The sequence below is a fragment of the Pristiophorus japonicus genome, chromosome 26, assembly GCF_044704955.1.
Source record: "Pristiophorus japonicus isolate sPriJap1 chromosome 26, sPriJap1.hap1, whole genome shotgun sequence".
NCBI lineage: Eukaryota > Metazoa > Chordata > Chondrichthyes > Pristiophoridae > Pristiophorus > Pristiophorus japonicus.
Genome location: NC_092002.1, coordinates 9,367,558 through 9,389,443, shown reverse-complemented (window position 1 = coordinate 9,389,443; position 21,886 = coordinate 9,367,558). Strand labels below are relative to the sequence as shown.

Sequence of the window (21,886 nt, the reverse complement as noted above, 5' to 3'; positions counted from 1 at the left end):
AGTACAGCACAGAAATATACCATTCAACCCATCTCGTCTATGCTGGCGTTTATCCTCCTTAAATTCGCTCCCTAAAACCGACCTCTTTAACCAGGTTTTTGAACGTCTGTCCTACCATCTCCTTATGTGGCTCGGTGTCAGGTTTTATGATTGTGAAGCTCCATAGGGCGTCTTACTATATTAACGTCACTAAGTAATGCCAGGTTTAATACCTTGCTGTATCAGACGTGGGGCATTTTGAGCACTCTTTAAGTAAAGCCAATGAAGTACTTTTGGAGTGTAGTCACTGTTGTAATGTAGGAAATGCAGCAGCCAATTTGCGCACAGCAAGCTCCCGCAAACAGCAATGTGATAATGACCAGATAAATATTGACCAGGACTCCCTAGGGAGAACTCCCCCTGCTCTTCAACGAAATAGTGCTGTGGGATCTTTTACATCCACCTGAGAGAGCAGACTGGGCCTCGGTTTAATGTCTCATCTGAGAGACAGCACCTCCGACAGTGCGGCGCTCCCTCAGCACTGCACTGGGAGTGTCAGCCGAGATTTCTCTGCTCAAGTCTGTTGGGATGGGACTTGAACCCACGACCTCCTGACTCAGAGATGAGAGAATGTTACCCACTGACAAACGCATGTACTTTCTGTTTTATTTATTGGGGTAGGTTAAATGTTCTAAATTCTAAATTTTCAAAGTTTCAGGCAGCTGTACCTTTCATTTCTGCACAGCTAATAGCTCGCCTAAGACAAAGTTTTGAGGTGGAATTTTAAAAATTCAGGGAAACGATTGTTAAAAGAAAAAAAGACAAGTTGGAGGGGGATGGGGAGTTCAGCCAAAGTGCTGGCTTGTGTCATTCAACTGCCTGGGCCCCAAGCTCTGGAAATCCCTCCCGAAACCTCACCGCCTCTCTACCTCTCTCCCCTCCTTTAAGATGCTCCTTAAAACCGGAAGATCCCAGGTGATGTTTCCGTGAAGAGGGAAGAGTTCCCGCTCCTTCCCATGAAGGTGTTTCTTTTAATCCCTGCCTGTAACTGCGCCGTTTGCGCGCAGCTCACTGCTTCGTCCATCTGTCGAGTCTCCGGAGATTAATTACGATACCAGTTTTACTCAATTATACCCAATTACCATCTGCCTGACTTAACAGTCAGAATAATCTGGTGACCACTCAGGTCAAATTCAGGGCGGTGGAAGCTGGGGGAGGAGGAAGCGGTGGGTGGGGGGGGGGAGCACTTCACATAAAGGACCAGTGTTACCGTATAACAACAACTGGCATTTATATAGCACCTTTAACTAGGCATCCATCACCAGCCACATAACGAGACATTAGGACCGGTGGCCAAAAGCTTGGTCAAAGAGGTAGGCTTTTTAGCATCTTAAACGAGGAGAGGTAGAGAGGCGGAGGGGCGATGGAAACAGGCCGCCATTTGCAGACCCTATTGTCTCTGGTTACTGCAGAAGATAAAGGTACGCGGAGTCAGAGGAAATGTATTAGCATGGATAGAGAATTGGCTGGCTAACAGAAAGCAGATAGTCGGGATAAATGGGTCCTTTTCGGGTTGGAAATCAGTGGTTAGTGGTGTGCCACAGGGTTCGGTGCTGGGACCACAACTGTTTACAATATACATAGATGACCTGGAAGAGGGGACAGAGTGTAGTGTAACAAAATTTGCAGATGACACAAAGATTAGTGGGAAAGCGGTTTGTGTAGAGGACACAGAGAGGCTGCAAAGAGATTTAGATAGGTTAAGCGAATGGGCTAAGGTTTGGCAGATGGAATACAATGTCGGAAAATGTGAGGTCATCCACCATGGAAAAAAACAGTAAAAGGGAATATTATTTGAATGGGGAGAAATTAAAACATGCTGCGGTGCAGAGGGACCTGGGGATTCTTGTGCATGAAACTCTTTTTGGAGTTCATCTGCAAAACAAAAAAAACATTAAACGGTGCCACCCGACCTGGGTAAAACAGGTGCCCATGCTTGTGCTGACAGAATGCAAGTGTCACGCAGGGAAAATTCTGGCACATGAATCCCAAAAAGTTAGTTTGCAGGTGCAGCAGGTAATCAGGAAGGCGAATGGAATGTTGGCCTTCATTGCGAGAGGGATGGAGTACAAAAGCAGGGAGGTCCTGCTGCAACTGTACAGGGTATTGGTGAGGCCGCACCTGGAGTACTGCGTGCAGTTTTGGTCACCTTACTTAAGGAAGAATATACTAGCTTTGAAGGGGGTACAGAGACGATTCACTAGGCTGATTCCGGAGATGAGAGGGTTACCTTATGATGATAGATTGAATAGACTGGGTCTTTACTCGTTGGAGTTCAGAAGGATGAGGGGTGATCTTATAGAAACATTTAAAATAATGAAAGGGATAGACAAGATAGAGGCAGAGAGGTTGTTTCCACTGGTCGGGGAGGCTAGAACTAGGGGGCACAGCCTCAAAATACTGGGGAGCCAATTTAAAACCGAGTTGAGAAGGAATTTCTTCTCCCAGAGTTGTGAATCTGTGGAATTCTCTGCCCAGGGAAGCAATTGAGGCTAGCTCATTGAATGTATTCAAATCACAGATAGATAGATTTTTAACCAATAAGGGAATTAAGGGTTATGGGGAGCGGGCGGGTAAGTGGAGCTGAGTCCACGGCCACATCAGCCATGATCTTGTTGAGTGGCGGAGCAGGCTCGAGGGGCTAGATGGCCTACTCCTGTTCCTAATTCTTATGTTCTATGTTCTTATGTCTCCGGCGTGATAGTGCTCCCATGACGGTAGTTATTACTGAGGTTTGTTGCTCTTCTGAGCAGCTTATATTGAGAGTGAAGCTCATAGTGTGGGCTAGACAGGCTAATTTCCCATTTGCTCAGCCTACACATAGAAACGTATAAAATTCTGACAGGATTGGACAGGTTAGATGCAGGAAGAATGTTCCTGATGTTGAGGAAGTCCAGAACCAGGGGTCACAGTCTAAGGATAAGGGGTAAGCCATTTAGGACCGAGATGAGGAGAAACTTCTTCACTCAGAGAATTGTGAACCTGTGGAATTCTCTACCACAGAAAGTTGTTGAGGCCAGTTCGTTAGATATATTCAAGAGGGAGTTAGATGTGGCCCTTACGGCTAAAGGGATCAAGGGGTATGGAGAGAAAGCAGGAATAGGGTACTGAAGTTGCATGATCAGCCATGATCTTATTGAATGGTGGTGCAGGCTCGAAGGGCCGAATGGCCTACTCCTGCGCCTATTTTCTATGTTTCTATGTACATGGCCAGATCTCTTCGATTCAGTTTCACAACTTACCACAGTGGGATTCGAACCCGTAACCAATGTGATTGCAAGTCAAAAATTAAGAAAGATTTGCATTTCCATAGCGGCTTTCACGACCACTAGACATCCCAATGCGCTTTACAGCCAATGAAGTATTTTTGGAGTGCAGCCACCGTTGCAATGTAGGAAGTGTGGCAGCCAATGTGCGCACAGCAAGCTCCCACAAACAGTAATGTGAGAATGGCCAGATAGTCTGTTTAGTAGTAATAAATATTGGCCAGGACACCGGCGATAAATCCCCAGCTCTTCCTTGAAATAGTGGCCGTGGGATCTTTTACGTCCACCTGGGAGGGCAGACGGGGCCTCGGTTTAACGTCTCATCCAAAAGACGGCACCTCCGACAGTGCAGCACTCCCTCAACACCGCACTGGTAGTGTTGGCCTAGCCTAGATTTTTGTGCTGAAATCTCTTGAATGGGACTGTGAACCCACAACCTTCTGACTCAGAAGTGAAAGTGCAAGCCACTGAGCCACAGCTGTCACTTCCATGATCTTCTTGACTGAGGGTGATGCTTGACACAGAGAGATACCAATCGGAGAACTTGAGGAAGCAGCTCACATATTGCATGGATATGTATTATGGAACTCCTTCTGTAATGAATACGAAATTTTGCCACATCTCTTTTAAGTCTAAGATGGCCAGCAGCACCTATCGCAATGTAATGGAGGTGAGGATCTGCTTTGATGTATGGGGGAATCTGAACACTGGTTTGAAATGCTAATTCATGCATTCGATGCTGGTTTTTCGTCGATCTATCTATTAACCATTGTGTAGCTCAGGTCAAACCACAGCGTTATTCGAGTTTGTCCAGATATTATTGCAGCCAAGGACAGACGTGCAGCACAGATTCACATGCATTGTAAGTCTGCACGCACCTAATTTTCTCAAATTGTTATCAATAGTCCATTGAATATTTCACGGGCACCTCAAGTTACTCTGTCTGTAAATCTGACATCAACCAAAAATACCGATTGAAATGCGTTGAATGTTCCTGTAAATCAGTGTCTGCTGAATTCAGAAAAGAAATGGTCGGTGTCTGAACCAAAAATCCTGTGCTGGAGAGAGAGAGAGAGAGAGAGAGAGAGAGAAAGAAAGAGGGAGAGGGAGAAAGAGAGAGTACATTGACTAAAAACTATTTTGCAATGAAATGGATATCCCAAACACGCGACCTCTACCATCTCATCACAGGCGATCCCTCGAAACGAGGATGACTTGCTTCCACGCCAAAAAAGGATGAGCTCACAGGTGTTTCAATGAAGACCCAAACTACATCCTCAAGGGTGGACGATGCCTGTGTGTGGATTTTTTTAACGTGGGGTGGTTGTTGCACACCAGCCACCACAAGGGCTTGACGGAGCTAGGTCTTGGTCCAGTGGCAAGGATTACCCAAGATGACTAGAGACTTGCTCTGCTGCACGGTCCTAGTGTGCACACATATCTACCATCTAGCAGTACAAGGGCAGCAGGTGCACGGGAGCACCACCACCTCCAAAATACCCTCCCAGTCACACACCATCCTGACTTAGAAATATATCGGCCGTTCCTTCATCGTCGCTGGGTCAAAATCCTGGAACTCACTCCCTAACAGCACTGTGGGAGCACCTTCACCACACGGACTGCAGCGGTTCAAGAAGCCAGCTCACCACCACCTTCTCAAGAGGCAATTAAGGATGGACAATAAATGCCGGCCTTACCAGCGATGCCCACATCCCAGGAACAAATTTTTTAAAACACTGCAGAGGCAGGTGTCAGGAGGATAAGTTAACCCTTTATGCATACTGCTAGTTATTTATAAAATCCTACAAATCCCCTGGGAGGACAGATGCACCAACATTAGTGTCCTCGACCAGGCCAACGTCCCCAGCATCGAAGCACTGGCCACACTTGATCAGCTCCGCTGGGCAGGTCACATCATCCGCATGCCAGACATGAGACTCCTAAAGCAAGCGCTCTGCTCGGAACTCCTTCACGGCAAATGAGCCAAAGGTGGGCAGAGGAAACGTTACAAGGACACCCTCAAAGCCTCTCTGATAAAGTGCAACATCCCCACCAACACCTGGGAGTCCTAAGTGGAGGAAGAGCATCTTGGAGGGCGCTGAGCACCTCGAGTCTCATCACCGAGAGCATGCAGAAATCAAGCGCAGGCAGCGGAAGGAGCGTGCAGCAAATCAGTATTGGACTGTTCAGCTACCAGAGGACTCATTTTAAGAGTGGAAGCAAGTCTTCCTCGATTCCGAGGGACTGCCTACGATGATGATATTAGGTGTAAAATGTACCATTGAAGGAATGCCAGTTTCGAACGCTTCATTTTATTCTTTTAATTTGCAAATAAATACTTCAGTTATGTTAGCCTGTAAAATCTCTGATCTGCGTTGGATCTCCCAGCACAAGGTGGTGATTGAAATGTGCATGCATGCAAATTTAGATATGCAAATTACTGCAATTAGCCCCAATCGGTTATGAGCTCTGAGCCGTCAAATCTCTGCAAGAGCAATTCTCCAAAGGGGTTTAGCTTCTGGATCATAGCGAACGAGATACACCTACTGCAAACAATTGACAGGGACCTTTATAAAACCCGAAATGAATCATCTTCACAGAATACACGGCTTTTAAATTCATTATCGGGATGTGGGCGTCGCTGGCAAGGCCGGCATTTATTGCCCTGAGAAGGTGGTGGTGTGCTTACCAGATTGATTCCTGTGATGGGGGGATTGTCCTGTGAGGAGAGACTGAGCAGACTAGGCCGATATACTCTCGGGTTTAGAAGAATGAGAGGTGATCTCATTGAAACATACAAAATCTTTACAGTGCTTGTCAGGGGTAGATGCAGAGAGGGTGTTTCCCCTGGCTGGGGAGTCTAGAACCAGGGGTCATATAGTCTCAAAATAAGGGGTCGGCCATTTGGGACTGGGATGAGGAAAAACTTCTTCACTCAGAGGGTGGGAAATCGTTGGAATTTTCTACCCCACAGGGCTGTGGAGGCTCAGTCGTTGAGTATATTCAAGGTTGAGATCAATGGATTTTGGGATATTAAGGGAATCGAGTGATATGGGGATCGGGCGGGAAAGTGTTGAGGTAAAAGATCAGCCATGATCTCACTGAATGGCGGAGCAGGCTCGAGGGGCCGAATGGCCTATGCCTGCTCCTGTTTCTTATGTTCGACACTCTTGAACACCATTGGGGGGCAGTTAAGAGTCAAGTACGTAGGTGCGGGACTGGAGAGACTAGGGCCAGACCGGGTCACGATGTCGAGCTTCCTGCCAATATAGTGAACAAGATGGGTTTTTAACGACAGCTTCATGATCACTTTTACTGAAACTAGCTTTTTATTTCCAGAAACCAAATTCAAAATCTCACTTTGCCATGGGATTTGACATCACCTTATCTGGATTACTGGTCCAGTAACATAACCACTATGCTACTGTACTCCTAGGTGAAGGAGAGGGGATTTATTTAAAGAAAGAAAGAACTTGCATTTATATAGCACCTTTCACAACCTCAGGATGTCCCGAAGCGCTTTACAGCCAATGAAGTACTTTTGAAGTACAGTCGCTGTTGTAATGTGGGAAACTCGGCATCTAATTTGTGCACAGCAAGCTCCCACAAACAACAGTGGGACAAAGGCAAGATAACCTGTTTCTAGTGGCGTTGATTGAGAGATAATGACTCTGTACAGTTACACAGTGAATGACCCTTACCCTCCTGAATAAACAGTGACTCCAATAAATGCTTTGGCCTGTGTGTGAAAGGAGAATACATTTGTTTTATACACATGTATATATGGGACCCAGAAGAGCCGAGGGCCCAGGGGCAGCACGGGCCAGCCCACACTGTGCGATATGTGCGCGCACTTGGTCCGCGCAGCAGAGCAGGTCTCCAGTCGTCCTGGTTAACCCTTGCCACTGGACCAAGACCTAGCTCTGTCAAGCCCGTGTGGTGGCCACACGTTAAATAAAATCCACGCACAGGCATCATCCACCCCTGGAGTTCAGGACTGAAACATCGGATCCTTCACTGAAACATCTGTGAACTCATATGGAAGCAAGTCATCCTCGTTCGAGGACCGCCTATGATGATAATGAAATATCGGCCCCAGGACACCGGGGTGAACTCCCCTCTCTTCTTCTAAATAGTGCCGCGGGATCTTTTACGCCCACCTGAGAGAGCAGACGGGGCCTCGGTTTAACGTCTGATCTGAAAGACGGCACCTCTGACAGTGCAGAGCTCCCTCAGTACTGCACTGGGATTGTCGGCCAGGAGGCTGTTTGTCTTGCAGAAAAGAAATGTGGATATCAACGTGAAGGATGTTTGTGCTGGTTTACATAGCCCAGTAATGTCGAGACCAATTGCAGCACTCAATTTACAAGCCCAACTGAACTCAGCAGGCAGCAGAAGTTCAATTGGGTCGGCCTAATTGACTTTGCCAACTTAGCCATGTGGGGGGAACAAGGAAAGTCCTTTCTCTGGCACTCCAGTGCCGTGCTGAGGGAGTGCCGCACTGTCGAAGGTGCCGTCTTTCAGATGAGACGTTAAACCGAGGCTCCGTCTGCTCTTTCAAGTGGACGTAAAAGATCCCATGGCTCTATGGCCAAGAAGAGCAGGGGAGTTACCCCCGATATTTATCCCTCAGTCAACATCACTAAATAAAACGATCTGGTCATTATCACACTGCTGTTTGTGGGAGCTTGCTGTGCGCAAATTGGCTGCCGCGTTTCCCACATTACAACAGCGACTGCACTCCAAAAGTACTTCATTGGCTGTAAAGTGCTTTGGGACGTCCTGAGGTTGTGAAAAGGCGCTATATAAATGCAAGTTACTTTTTGCTTTAATTTAATTCCAATTACTTTTCAATTTCAAAAACATTTTCCTCAAGGATAAACTTTCGTTGCTGAATAACAAAATTACTGTTATTAAATATATCCAGCAATATACATCATTGGGGATTTAATTTATGTGCATCCTTTAAAAACACTATTTAAGCAAAATTAAATTCACATTGAAATTAAGTGATTATACATTGTGTGTGAGTGTCTATGTATAGCAGGGACAGATAGCAGCTGTAATAAATTATCTGGGAAAAAGGTATGGGGGAGCTCGAGTAATTTAATATCAATTTCAAAAGCAATTCTAATGAAAGAAATAAGGAATTGAGATAAGCGAATAAAATGGTGTATTAATACTTGGATTTATTCAGTAAAACACCCTAGGCACGTCATAGGAGCATTATCAGTCACATTCTGACACCGAGCAACAAAAGCAGACATTAGGGCAGGTGACTAAAAGCTTGGTCAAAGAGGTAGGTTTTAAGAAGCGTCTTAAAGGAAGAGAGAGAGGCGGAGAGGTTTAGGAAAGTGTATTTGCTTCATGGGTTCTTTGATTAAAAATTCGTAGCAACACATTGCTATTAAGAACTAGTTGGTTTATTAGCAAAAGGTTTAACAATCACACTACACATTATCAGTTCATCCACCAGGCTCACAACCATCTGCCCCATCGTGGATCCCCCGAACCGAACTGGCTGGGGTTGTATTGAGTCTTGTGAACATCACATGACTGGCTAAGCCACTCCCAACTCAACAGCTCTACAACTATTTCAGTTGAAAGGTAAATCAAATGCCCCCCTTTCGGCAAGGGTACTAGCACCTACAAATTAACTTTTTAAACTTAAACAAAACTTTAAATCAAATTAAAATTTGGTTTCCGGGGGTGATGATCCAGTCCCTCCGGTGCTCACCTCTTGTGGAAGGCCGCGAGCGTACCGGTGGACACCACGTGCTCCATCTCCACCCTGGCTCGGATGTAACTGCGGAAGAGAGGCAGGCAGTCAGGCTGAACGACCTCCTCGACCGCCCGCTGCCTGGACCGGCTGATGGCCACCTTGGCCGTGTCCAGGAGCAGGCCTACGAGGAGGCCTTCCGACCTGCCCGCTCCCCTCCGCACCGGGTGCCCAAAGATCAGGAGTGTGGGACTGAAGTGCAGCCAGAATTTGAGGAGCAGCCCCTTCAAATATTGGAACAGGGGCTGCAACCTCGCACACTCCACATAAACATGGAACACGGGATACTCACAGGCGCAGGAGGGAATTCCAGAGCTTAAGGCCCAGGCAGCTAAGGCACGGCCGCCGATGGAGGGGTGGAGGGAATGGGGGGATGCGCAAGAGGCCTGAATTAGAGGAGTGCAGAGATCTCAGAGTGTTGAGGAGGTTAGAGAGATGGGGAGGGGAGGGGGGGGGGGGGGGGCGAGGCCATGGAGGGATTTGAGCACGAGGATGAGAATTTTAGATTCGATGCTGATTTCCTTCTCACTTCTCTCCGTTGGGTATTTTAAACCTCCTCACTGTGGTTTTATTAAAGCTCCTCACTGTCTCGAGAGGGTTCCCTGCCCCTTGTATGTCTCAGACGTGCCACTTATCTGCACCTTTTTTCCCTCTCCTTATTCAAGCCTCCTCTCTGCTTCTAATTCTTCAGGCGAGTCTCTCTTCAAACCTTGGGTTGTTTCTGTTCCAGCTGCAGGTTCCACGATAGTCTCTTCCGCGGCTGTTGCGTTTCTGACGTCGCATAGACAAACCGGAGGAATTATCCGCCTTGCTTTATTTGGGTTCCCACATTCTTTGCTTCTTCCCGACCTTTGTTCCCACGAATTGTCTCCAGGCTGTCAAGGTCGTTGTTAATCTATTTCTACCTGCAATTATCTCTCCTTTTCCTAACCTGAAAGTGATAACTCTTGCCTGACTAGGTTTTTTTTTATAAAGGTGTTAGCTAGCTTTTGGTATCTCACCCAAGTGGCCATTTTTTATGTGTGATCCAAGACAATGCCGGAGAAATTCGGTCGCGCCTCTGTTGGGGCGTTGTCCCGGGCGGAGCGGTAAATTTTGCGCCAGAAAATGTTTTGTGTCTGCCGCTGCAAAATTCATCAGCTGGGCCCGGAGTGTGGAGCAGAGCGCTAAGGTAGGCGTTGCACATCTCTCTTAACGCGCTCGGCCAGCCGAGCAAGTGAAAATCCCAAGATTTTCAAAGAGCCGGCCTTGGAGCGATGTAAGAGAGGCCTGGGGAGAAAAAAAATTGAAATAAAGACGCCAGAAACATTCCCATACCGCACGCCACCAGAACGTAAATCGGCAAAATAACCCAATCACGCTGACCCAAGGGCGACATTACTAAACTCACTGCGTCCGCTTTCACAGGCGGTCCCACCAGGGGGCGCTGCGGGGCGCTACGGGTCAGGCGCGAATCAGGCGCGAGCTGGTGTCGCAACCAGGGGCATTGCACACCGGATCACCACATTCGGGTAGTAATGCTCCGCACCAGCTCGAACCCGGCACCGAATGTCCCGGCGGGGCTCTGGAAGCTGGCCACCCGCCCGGTCATTCAGGTCCCACTCAGGGACTTGAGCACAACAATCCAGGCTGACACTCCCAGTGCAGTGCTGTCGGAGGTGCTGTCTTTCGGATGGGACGTTAAACCGAGGCCCCGTCTGCTCCCTCAGGTGGACCTAAAAGATCCCATGGCCACTATTTCGAAGAAGAGCAGGGGATTTATCCTCGGTGTCCTGTGCCAATATTTATCCCTCAATCAACATAACAAAAAAAATGATCTGGTCATTAACGAGTGGGTGTGTAACGGGCGGGGTGTGTAACGGACGGGGTGTATAACAGGTGTGGTGTGTAACGGGCGGGGTGTGTAATGGGCGGGGTGTGTAATGGGCGGGGTGTGTAACGAGTGGGTGTGTAACGGGCGGGTGTGTAATGGGCGGGTGTGTAACGGGCGGGTGTGTAACGGGCGGGTATGTAACGGGTGGGTATGTAACAGGCGGGTGTGTAACGGGCGGGTGTAGCGGGTGTATAACAGGCGGGGTGTGTAACGGGCGGGGTGTATAACAGGCGGGTATGTAACGGGCGGGTGTGTAACGCGCAGGTGTGTAATGGGCGGGGTGTGTAACGGGCAGGGAGTGTAACGGGCGGGTATGTAACGGGCGGGTGTGTAACGCGCAGGTGTGTAACGGGCAGGTGTCTAATGGGCGGGTATGTAACGGGTGGGTGTGTAACGGGCGGGGTGTGTAACGGGCGGGGTATGTAACGGGCGGGTATGTAACGAGCGGGGTGTGTAACGGGCGGGTATGTAACGGGTGGGTGTGTAACGGGCGGGGTGTGTAACTGTTGAGACGACATGCTTCCTCCTATTTTACACTCTGCTGATGTTGATGCGCACCTCCACTATCTATAACACTCAATAAATATACAGGATGAGATAAGCATTTGTACGGTGTCTTTCAATTCTCAGGCTCTCAGGAGTGTTTCACAAGAAATGAGTTTACTTTTGAAGTGTAATCACTGCTGGCTTGCCAGCAAACGCGGCAGCCTATATCGGTACCACAAACAGCAACACGATGAATGAGCGTTTAATCTGTTTTTGATGGTGTTGGTTGAGGGATATATACATTGGCTGGGACACCGCGGAAGAACAGCCCTGATCTTCTTTCAGCTGGGACATTTGACGCCCAACCGAGAGAGGGCAGACGAGGGCCTAGGTTCGACGTCTCATCCGCGAGTTGGCACCTCCGGCAGTGCAGCACCCCCTCGGCGCTGGCCGAGAGAGTGGGCCTGGATGACACACACATACACACACACACACACAACACCGCACGCTCCAAACTCTTGTGGGGTGTTTTATGTGCACTGGGAACCGACGGTGACATTAACACCGATGATGCGGAGCGCGGCATGATTCTGGCGAATAAGTGTGCCCGCCCTGATGGACGTTATTGCCGCTCGCCCCTTCTTCTGCCCAATATTCGCACACTGAAATCAGTTTAGCTTCATATACACTCATCAATTATGTCTAACATGTGTTAAGCACCTCGCTTGTACAGCAGATAATTACGGGTATTAATTATTCATGCTGCAGTGATTGTGATTCAATACTGATGCACTGCACATAATGGATTCCAGCCCAGGTGGAACAATTAAAGATAGAGAAAAAAACGACAGTCACACAGAGACAAGTGTCACGCAATTAACACATTACAGCAGCGGTAATGGTGAAAAGCATTGTTTTGTTTGGCGTATTTGTGCAGATTGACGCACGGCAGATGAAAAGGTGGGAGAGGGGTCTGCTATCATAGAATCTTACAGCGCAGGACGCCATTTGGCCTGTCGTACCTGTGCCAGCTCTCTGAAAGAGCGATCCCATTAGTCCCCACTCCCCCCTGCTCTTTCCCCTCAGCCTTCGAAAATGTTTCCTTTTTGAGTATATATCCATGTGGTGTGTAAGAAACATAGAAAATAGGTGCAGGAGTAGGCCATTCAGTCCTTCGAGCCTGCACCACCATTCAATGAGTTCATGGCTAAACATGCAACTTCAGTACCCCATTCCTGCTTTCTCGCCATACCCCTTGATCCCCCTAGTAGTAAGGACTACATCTAACTCCCTTTTTGAATATATTTAGTCAATTGGCCTCAACAACTTTCTGTGGTAGAGAATTCCACAGGTTCACCACATCTCGGTCCTAAATGGCTTACCCCTTATCCTTAGACTGTGACCCCTGGTTCTGGACTTCCCCAACATTGGGAACATTCTTCCTGCATCTAACCTGTCTAAACCCGTCAGAATTTTAAACGTTTCTATGAGATCCCCTCTCATTCTTCTGAACTCCAGTGAATACAAGCCCAGTTGATCCAGTCTTTCTTGATATGTCAGTCCCGCCATCCCGTGAATCAGTCTGGTGAACCTTCGCTGCACTCCCTCAATAGCAATAAGGTGTTTTGTATGTGTGTGGTATGTGTATGTGGTCTATGTGTGTGGTCTGTGTGTGTGTTGTGTGTGAGTGTGTGTTGTGTGTGTCTGTGTTGTGTGTTGAGTGTGAGTGTGTGAGTATATATGTGTGTGTGCGTGTGTGAATGGGGTGTGTGTGTGTGTGTGTGTGTGTGTGGTGTATGTGTTTGTGTGTGGTGTATGTGTTTGTGTGTGGTGTGTGACACACACAAATACAGAACCAGTGGGAACATGTTCAACCCTTGCCGTCTCCAGGTCAGGTCCATAGAAACATAGAAAATAGGTGCAGGAGTAGGCCATTCGGCCCTTCGAACCTACACCACCATTCAATATGATCATGGCTGATCATGCAAATTCCTGCTTTCTCTCCATGACCCTTGATCTCTTTAGCCGTAAGGGCCACATCTAACTCCCTTTTGAATATATCTAACGAACTGGCCTCAAAATGTTTCTGTGTTAGAGAATTCCACAGGTTCACAATTCTCTGAGTGAAAAAGTTTCTCTTCATCTCGGTCCTAAATGGCTTACCCCTTATCCTTAGACTGTGACCAATGGTTCTGGACTTCCCCAACATCGGGAACATTCTTCCTGCATCTAACCTGTCCAATCCCGTCAGAATTTTATATGTTTCTATGAGATCCCCTCTCATGTTTCTAAATTTCAGTGAATATATGCCTAGTCGATCCAGTCTTTCTTCATATGTCAGTCCTGCCATCCCGGGAATCAGTCTGGTGAACTTTTGCTGAACTCCCTCAATTGCAAGAATGTCCTTCCTCAGATTAGGGGACTAAAACTGTACACAATATTCAAGGTAAGGCCTCACCAAGGCCCTGTACAACTGCAGTAAGACCTCCCTGCTCCTATACTCAAATCCTCTTGCTATGAAGACCAACATGCCATTTGCCTTCTTCACCGCCTGCTGTACTTGCATGCCAACTTTCAATGACTGATGTACCATGACACCCAGGTCTCGTTGCACCTCCCCTTTTCCTAATCTGTCACCATTCAGATAATATTCTGCCTTCCTGTTTTTGACACCAAAGTGGATAACCTCACATTTATTTACATTATATTGCATCTGTCATGCAATTTGCCCACTCACCTAACCTGTCCAAGTCATCCTGCAGCCTCTTAGCATCCTCCTCACAGCTCACACTGCCACCTAGCTTAGTGTCATCTGCAGACTTGGAGATATTACATTCAATTCCTTTGTCTAAATCATTAATGTATATTGTAAATAGCTGGGGCCCTAGCACTGAACCTTGCGGTATCCCACTTGTCAATGCCTGCCATTCTGAAAAGGACCCGTTTATTCCTACTCTTTGCTTCCTGTCTGCCAACCAGTTCTCTATCCACATCAATACATTACCCCCAATACAATCAGCCATGATCTTATTGCATGGTGGTGCAGGCTCGAAGGGCCGAATGGCCTACTCCTGCACCTATTTTCTATGTTTCTATGTTTCTATGTCTCCGTAATCCCAATTACATCATATCGTTAACAGCTATCTGTGCAGTTAATTCATCCACCTTATTATGAGTACTCCTCACATTGAGACACAGAGCCTTCAGGCTTGTTTTTTTAACACTCTTTGTCCTTTTAGAACAACCTCTGTCGCTGAGCTACAGTGGACGACTCCTACGTCTGCGCACATACAGAAGTTGAACTCCAGGACATAGTCGACGTATTTACTGAGGCGTACGAAAGCATGGGCCTTACGCTAAACATCCGTAATACAAAGGTCCTCCATCAGCCTGTCCTCGCCGCACAGCACTGCCCCTCAATCATCAAGATGCAAAGCGCGGCCCTGGACAACGTGGACCATTTCCCATACCTCGGGAGCCTCTTATTGACAAGAGCAGACATTGACGACGGGATTCAACACCGCCTCCAGTGCGCCAGTGCAGCCTTCGGCTGCCTGAGGAAAAGAGTGTTCGAAGACCAGGCCCTCAAATCTGCCACCAAGCTCATGGTCTACAGGGCTGTAGTAATACCCGCCCTCCTGTACGGCTCAGAGACATGAAACATGTACAGTAGACACCTCAAGGCGCTGGAGAAATGCCACCAATGATGTCTCCGCAAGATTCTGCAAATCCCCTGGGAGGACAGACACACCAACATTAGCGTCCTCGACCAGGCCAACATCCCCAGCATTGAAGCACTGACCACACTTGATCATCTCCGTTGGGCAGGCCACATTGTCAGCATGCCAGACATGAGACTCCTTCACGGCAAACGAGCCAAAGGTGAGCAGAGGAAACGTTACAGGGACACCCTCAAAGCCTCCCTGATAAAGCGCAACATCCCCACCGACACCTGGGAGTCGCTGGCCAAAGACCGCCCTAAGTGGAGGAAGTGCATCTGGGAGGGTGCTGGGCACCTCGAGTCTCGTCGCCGAGAGCGTGCAGAAATCAAGCACAGGCAGCGGAAGGAGCGTGCGGCAAACCAGTCCCACCCACCTCTTCCCTCTACCACTGTCTGTCCCACCTGTGACAGGGACTGTGGTTCTCGTATTGGACTGTTCAGCCACCTGAGGACTCATGTTAAGAGTGGAAGCAAGTCTTCCTCGATTCCGATGGACTGCCTATGATGATGATGATGAGAGAGAGAGAGAGAGAGAGAGAGAGAGTGTGTATGTGTGAGTCTGTTTGTGTGTGTGTATGAGTTGTGTGTGAGTGTGTGTGAGAGTGTGTGTGTGAGAGTGTGTGTGTGAGTGTATGCGCGAGCAAGGGTGAGTGCGCGAGCGAGGGTGAGTGCGCGAGCGAGGGTGAGTGCGCGAGTGAGTGAGTGTGTGCGTGTGCGTGTGCGAACACCGCCCGCCCAGGTAGAACCGCCCACATATGCAAGTTTCATGACGCACCGCCGGAACTGCATACCGTCCAGGAGAAGGTGCTTTTAGTGGATCTTAAGTGGGAGGCATGGACACAGGGCTGCCAGGTATAATTGTTTCACAGAAGTGTGGCATGTTTGATATTACACAGATCTTTAGAATTCTCCACAGTTTGATGTATTTTTAAGTGGATTGTAGTGTTAACTAATAATGCAGTTTGAACAGCAGTATAACCGCTGAGTCTGGAAATTGCATGTGTTCACTAGAGTGATCTTATTTTATAAAAAGCCTTATTTACTCCTTTATTAATAAATTATAATAAACATTTTATTAGTCTCTCTCACCCCAGTCTCTCGCCGCCCCCCCCCACCAGTGATCTCTCCCCTCCCACAGCGAACTCCCCCACCACAGTGATCTCTCCCCACCCCCACAGCGATCTCCCCACCCCCGCACAGTGAGCTCTCCCCCCCAAAGAGTGAGCTCTCCCCCCCCCCACAGTGAGCCCTCCCCCCCCCACCGCGATCTCTCCCACCCCCACAGAGATCTCCCTCCCACCCCCTCAGCGAACTCCCCCCCCACCCCCACAGCGATCTCCCCCCCACCCCCACAGCGATCTCCCCCCACCCCCCCAGCGATCTCCCCCCCCCACCCCCCCAGCGATCTCCCCCCCACCCCCCCAGCGATCTCCCCCCCGACCCCCACAACGATCTCCCTACCCCCGCACAGTGAGCTCTCCCCCTCACAGAGTGAGCTCCCCCCGCCCCACAGCGATCTCCCCCCCGACCCCCACAACGATCTCCCTACCCCCGCACAGTGAGCTCTCCCCCTCACAGAGTGAGCTCCCCCCGCCCCACAGCGATCTCCCCCCCCACCCCCCCAGCGATCTCCCCCCCACCCCCGACAGCGATCTCCCCACCCCCCCACAGTGAGCTCTCCCCCCCTGCATAGCGATCTCTCCCCCCACCCCCCGCCGACAGCTGTGGCTCTCGTATTGAACTGTTCAGCCACCTAAGGATTAATTTTTTTAGAGTGGAAGCAAGTCTTCCTCGATTCTGAGGAACTGCCTATGATGTGTGTGTGTGTGTGTGTGTGTGTGTGTGTGGGGTGTGTGTGCGTATGGTGAGTGTGTGTATGAGTGTATCTGTGTGTACGTGTGAGTGAGTGTGTGAGTGTGAGTACGTGTGTATGTGTATGTGTGTGTGAGTGTGGCTGTAGGTGTGTGTGAGTAAGTGTGGTGAGTGTGTGTGTGAGTAAGTGTGGTGAGTATGAGATATGTGTTGTGTGTGCCCACACTTGCACAAGGTTTAGAGGAGGACAAATAGACCCCATTGCAGTCATCCGACAACACTCAGCTCTGGCAAGGGAGTGGAGCTTTGGCGCTGGGCACTACAGGCGGGAGCAATCAGAGGAGGGTGCGTTTGCCAAGTTTGGTACTCAGTTGCCCTAACGTCTTCCCTTTTCTCTGCAGCAACACTCTGTGTCTACCGTCCTCTAGATCCTCACCAAATGACCGTACGTTCCTGCTGACCCTGCACACAAAGTGTCAGATACATGATCAGGAGTTGGGCGGTGGGAATATCACAGTCGGGAACAGTCAATGGGGCACCCAAGGCCATTGTTTTGTTGAGTTAATCATGCCAATTCTGGCCTCTTGTGCATCCCTGATTTCCATCGCTCCACCAATGGTGGCCGTGCCTTCTGTTGCCTGGGCCCCAAGCTCTGGAACTTCCTCCCTAAACCTCTCTACCTCTCTTTCCTCCTTTAAGACGCTCCTTAAAACCTACCTCCTTTCTCCAAGCTCACGGTCACCTGTCCTAATATCTCCCGATGTGGCTCGGTGTCAAATATTGCTTGATAACCGCTCCCTATGAAGCGCCTTGGGACATTTTACTAAGTTAAAGGCGCTATATAAATGCCAGTTGTTGTTTGCTAGGTTCACCAATTAGTCAGTTGAATATCTGAGCAGAGCAAAAGCAGTCCTGGGCAGTCAGCAGGCAGCAAAAGTCACCAATGAGCAAACAATAATCAGCACAGAACCCAGCAATGAAATCCCTCCATTGGTTCTCGTTCACGGACCAGCAAGCACCATAAATTGGACAGATCATCTTGCTCCAACTGCTTGAGGAAGCCATGTTGGTTTTGGAGGCAGGGGTGACGACAATGCAATTTATTATACAATCAACACATAACACTAGTTCTCAAAAAAATCACTGAACTTTGTTGTTTCTGATTTTTTTCTTATGGAATGTATTGACTTCATGGGTTCTTTGCTTAAGAATTCATATTCTATTGCTATTACAAACTAGTCGGTTTATTAACAAAAGGTTTAACAATCACACGACACATTACCAGTTTATCCACTAGGCTCACAACTGCATACCTCATTGTGGACCAAATGACTTTGTGTGAACATCATGTGACTGCCCAAGCCACTCAAAATGCAGCAGCTCTACAACTAATTTAAAAGTAATTTTCAATCAAGTGCCCCTCTTTTTCTTTTGAGGGCACCAAAAACCATAAATTAACAATTGAATATTCAGGGAACCTATGTCGAATCAAATCAAATTAAAATTCTGTTCCCTGTTGAAATAATGCACTCCAGTCCCTGCGGCGCCCACCTCTCGCGGAAGGCCACGAGCGTACCGGTGGACACTGTGTGTTCCATCTCCAGGGACACCCCTGGCTCGGATGTAACCATGGAAGAGAGGCAGGCAGTCAGGCTGAACGACCCCCTCGACTGCCCGCTGCCTGGACCGGCTGATGGCCACCTTGGCCGTGCCCAGGAGCAGTCCACGAGGAGGCCTTCCGACCTGCCCGCTCCCCTCCGCACCGGGTGCCCAAAGATCAGGAGCGTGGGACTGAAGTGCAACCAGAATTTGAGGAGCAGCCCCTTCAAATATTGGAATAAGGGCTGCAAACTCAGACATTGCACATACATATGGACTCCTCCAGACCCGCAGAGGAGGCCTGGGAGTCCGTGAAGCGACTTAAAAACCTATTGCACGGGACTGCTCCGTGCAACACCCTCCAGGCCAAGTTCCCAATAACTAGAGGGAGGACTTCCGCGTAGAGTGCACTCCAATGGGGACTCCCGCCTCTTCCGGACGGCAAGATGGTGCGCCATGGTGCATCCGGACGGCAGACAAGGATGGCAAAGTGGAGAGTGTGCACGAGCAACTCGTACAGGAATGCAGCAGCTCTAACAACCTGTGAGCATACTCACAGGTGCGTACATTACACAGTGGGTATATATGGAGTTAGGTCACAGATCAGCCATGATCTCACTGTCTCGTGGAATGGGTTTGAGGGGCTGAACCTGCTCCTATGTGCCTCGAACAAATTTCCCTCTGAATCGCCAGCAGCGGATGAAACTGTGCAAATGTCGGGCCGGGTTTATTTAATTTTAGCAGCGATCTTTTGGGCCAGGACCTCTGAATTTCCACCAGCGGCTCTGAGGGAGACCCGTTGGCGGGACGTGGAATCTGACGGAAGGGCACAGGACGCCAGCGTTACCACGCTGAGAACGTTTGACTGGTGCGCTGAGAAGGACCCGGACCGGCAGTGTTCGACCTACCTGTGACAGTCCCAGGTAGATGGAGACAGTTTCCGAGATGTATAAAAATTTTCCTTCCCGATTTAGTGCAAAAATAAACCCGTCCAGGGACTGCAGAAGAAAGAAAAATAAAATTAAACACGTTTGATTTAAAAAAAATAAATAACCTTTGCACACTTGGATCGCACAGTTTAAATCTGTTCAGATGGTACATGAATAAGGTCGTACATTTTTATCACACCTCTCTGAAATTATTCGAAGTGCTACATATGCAGTGAATACTTTCAGATGCAATAAATATTATTGTGGCAAATTTAGCAATTCAAATTCAGCGCGAACGAAATAGATTCCGTCTTTCGGATGAGACAACAGCAACACCAACTTGCATTTATATAGCACCTTTCAACGACCACCGGACGTCCCAAATCGCTTTACAGCCAATGAAATACTTTTGGAGTGTAGTCGCTGTTGTAATGTGGGGAACGCCGCAGGCAAGCTCCCACAAACAGCGACTGTGAGACGTTAAATCGACTCTCCGTCGTCCCGCTCAGGTGGACGTAAAAGATCCCACGGCCACTATTTCGAAGAAGAGCAGAGGAGTTATCACCGGAGTCTTGGGCCCAATATTTATCCCTCAACCACGCCAATAAAAAAACATTATCTGATCATTAGCACAATGCTGTTTGTGGGAGCATGCTGTGCGCAAATGGACTGTCGCGTTTCCTACATTACAACAGCGACTACATTTCGACAGTACTTTATTGGTTGTAAAGCGTTTTGGGACGGCCTGAGGTCGTGAAAGGCACTATATAAATGCAAGTTCTTTCTTTCACCAACAGGAATGAGGTGAATGACCAATTGTCCGTTATCGGCAGTGTTGGTTGAGGGCTAGACATTGGCCAGGACCCCGGGGAGAACGCCTGGCTCTTTGTCGAATGGGATCTTCGGCCATGATCTTACTGAATGGCGGAGCAGGTTTGAGGGGCCAAATGGCCGACTCCTGCTCCTATTTCTTGTGTTCTTATGTTATGTTCTTTAACAGCCACTGCGACAGCGAGACATCAGTTTAACGTCTCTTCCAAAGGATGGCACCTCCGACAGTGCAGCACTCCCTCCTGCACTGGAGTGTTGGCCAAGCTTACGTGCTCGTGTGGCCTGAATTAGTTCCAATTGAGCACGGCTGCATACAATGACATCATGCTGAACATGCTGGCCAGCTTGTGTCAGATCAGGTGGCACTGCCATGGCCAGTCAAGGCAAGTTGCCGGCTGTGGTTTTGTGAGTAGGTCAGATGGGTGATCCCACCCCCCCCTACTGTGTTTGTCAGGCCAACATCCCCAGCATCAAAGCACTGACCACACTCGACTAGCTCCGTTGGGCAGGCCACATTGTTTGCATGCCCGACACAAGACTCCCAAAGCAAGCGCTCTACTCGGAACTCCTACACGGCAAGCGAGCCCCAGGTGGACAGAGGAAACATTTCAAGGACACCCTCAAAACCTCCCTGATAAAGTGCAACATCCCCACCAACACCTGGGAGTCCCTGGCCAAAGACCACCTTAAGTGGAGGAAGTGCATCCGGGAGGGCGCTGAGCACCTCGAGTCTCGTCGCCGAGAGCGTGCAGAAATCAAGCGCAGGCAGCGGAAGGAGCGTGCGGCAAACCAGTCCCACCCACCCCTTCCCTCAACCACTGTCTGTCCCACCTGTGACAGGGACTGTGGTTCTCGTATTGGACTGTTCAGTCACCTGAGAACTCACGTTTAGAGTGGAAACAAGTCTTCCCCAATTTCGTGGGACTGCCGATGATGATGATGATGTGTTTTTCAAGGGATCAGTAATGCTGTCTTCCGCCAGTCAGCCGGTGCTGATTGCCCGCCCCCCACTCCCCCACCCTCACACATAGGAACCCGCGCTGATTTCCGGACCGGGCCGCAGTACGCTGCTCCCTGTAATGGCCCCGGCCTGCTGATGGGGCCTTGCAGGCCAGGACCGCGCCATCAGCAGGCCGGGGCCATTAGAGGGAGCAGCGTGCGGCGGTATACCAATGCAGGGAGCAGCGCGTGCTGCTGCAGGAGGGCGACGGCTGACTGCAGTGCGGGCAGGTACAGCAGGAGCGGCGAGGTTGGGGCGAAGGAGCGGCAAGAGTTCATAGAGGGATGTGATCGGGGCCCAGGAGAGGCGAGGGCCCAGGGGGCAGCACGGGCCCAGCCCACACTGTGCGATATGGGCGCGCGCTGGGTCCGTGCAGCAGAGCTTGGTCTCCAGTCGTCCTGGTTAACCCTTGCCACTGGACCAAGACCTCGCTCTGTCAAGCCCCGTGTGGTGGCTGGTGTGCAACGGTCACCCCACGTTAAAATAATCCACCCACAGGCATCTTCCACCCTTCAGGATGTAGTTCGGGATCCGGAATATTAGGTCCTTGA

At 49.3% G+C, this 21,886-nt stretch overlaps 1 protein-coding gene across 1 annotated transcript in view; it reads right to left on the bottom strand.

Annotated features, from left to right (window-relative positions):
- LOC139239075 (neuronal PAS domain-containing protein 3-like) overlaps positions 1-21,886 on the bottom strand; it is a 304,556-nt gene that overhangs the window by 104,013 nt on the left and 178,657 nt on the right. Inside the window, exon 4 of the mRNA XM_070867588.1 lies at positions 19,484-19,573. Coding sequence (XP_070723689.1) covers positions 19,484-19,573 — 90 coding nt within the window. The remainder of the gene's footprint in view (positions 1-19,483; positions 19,574-21,886) is intronic.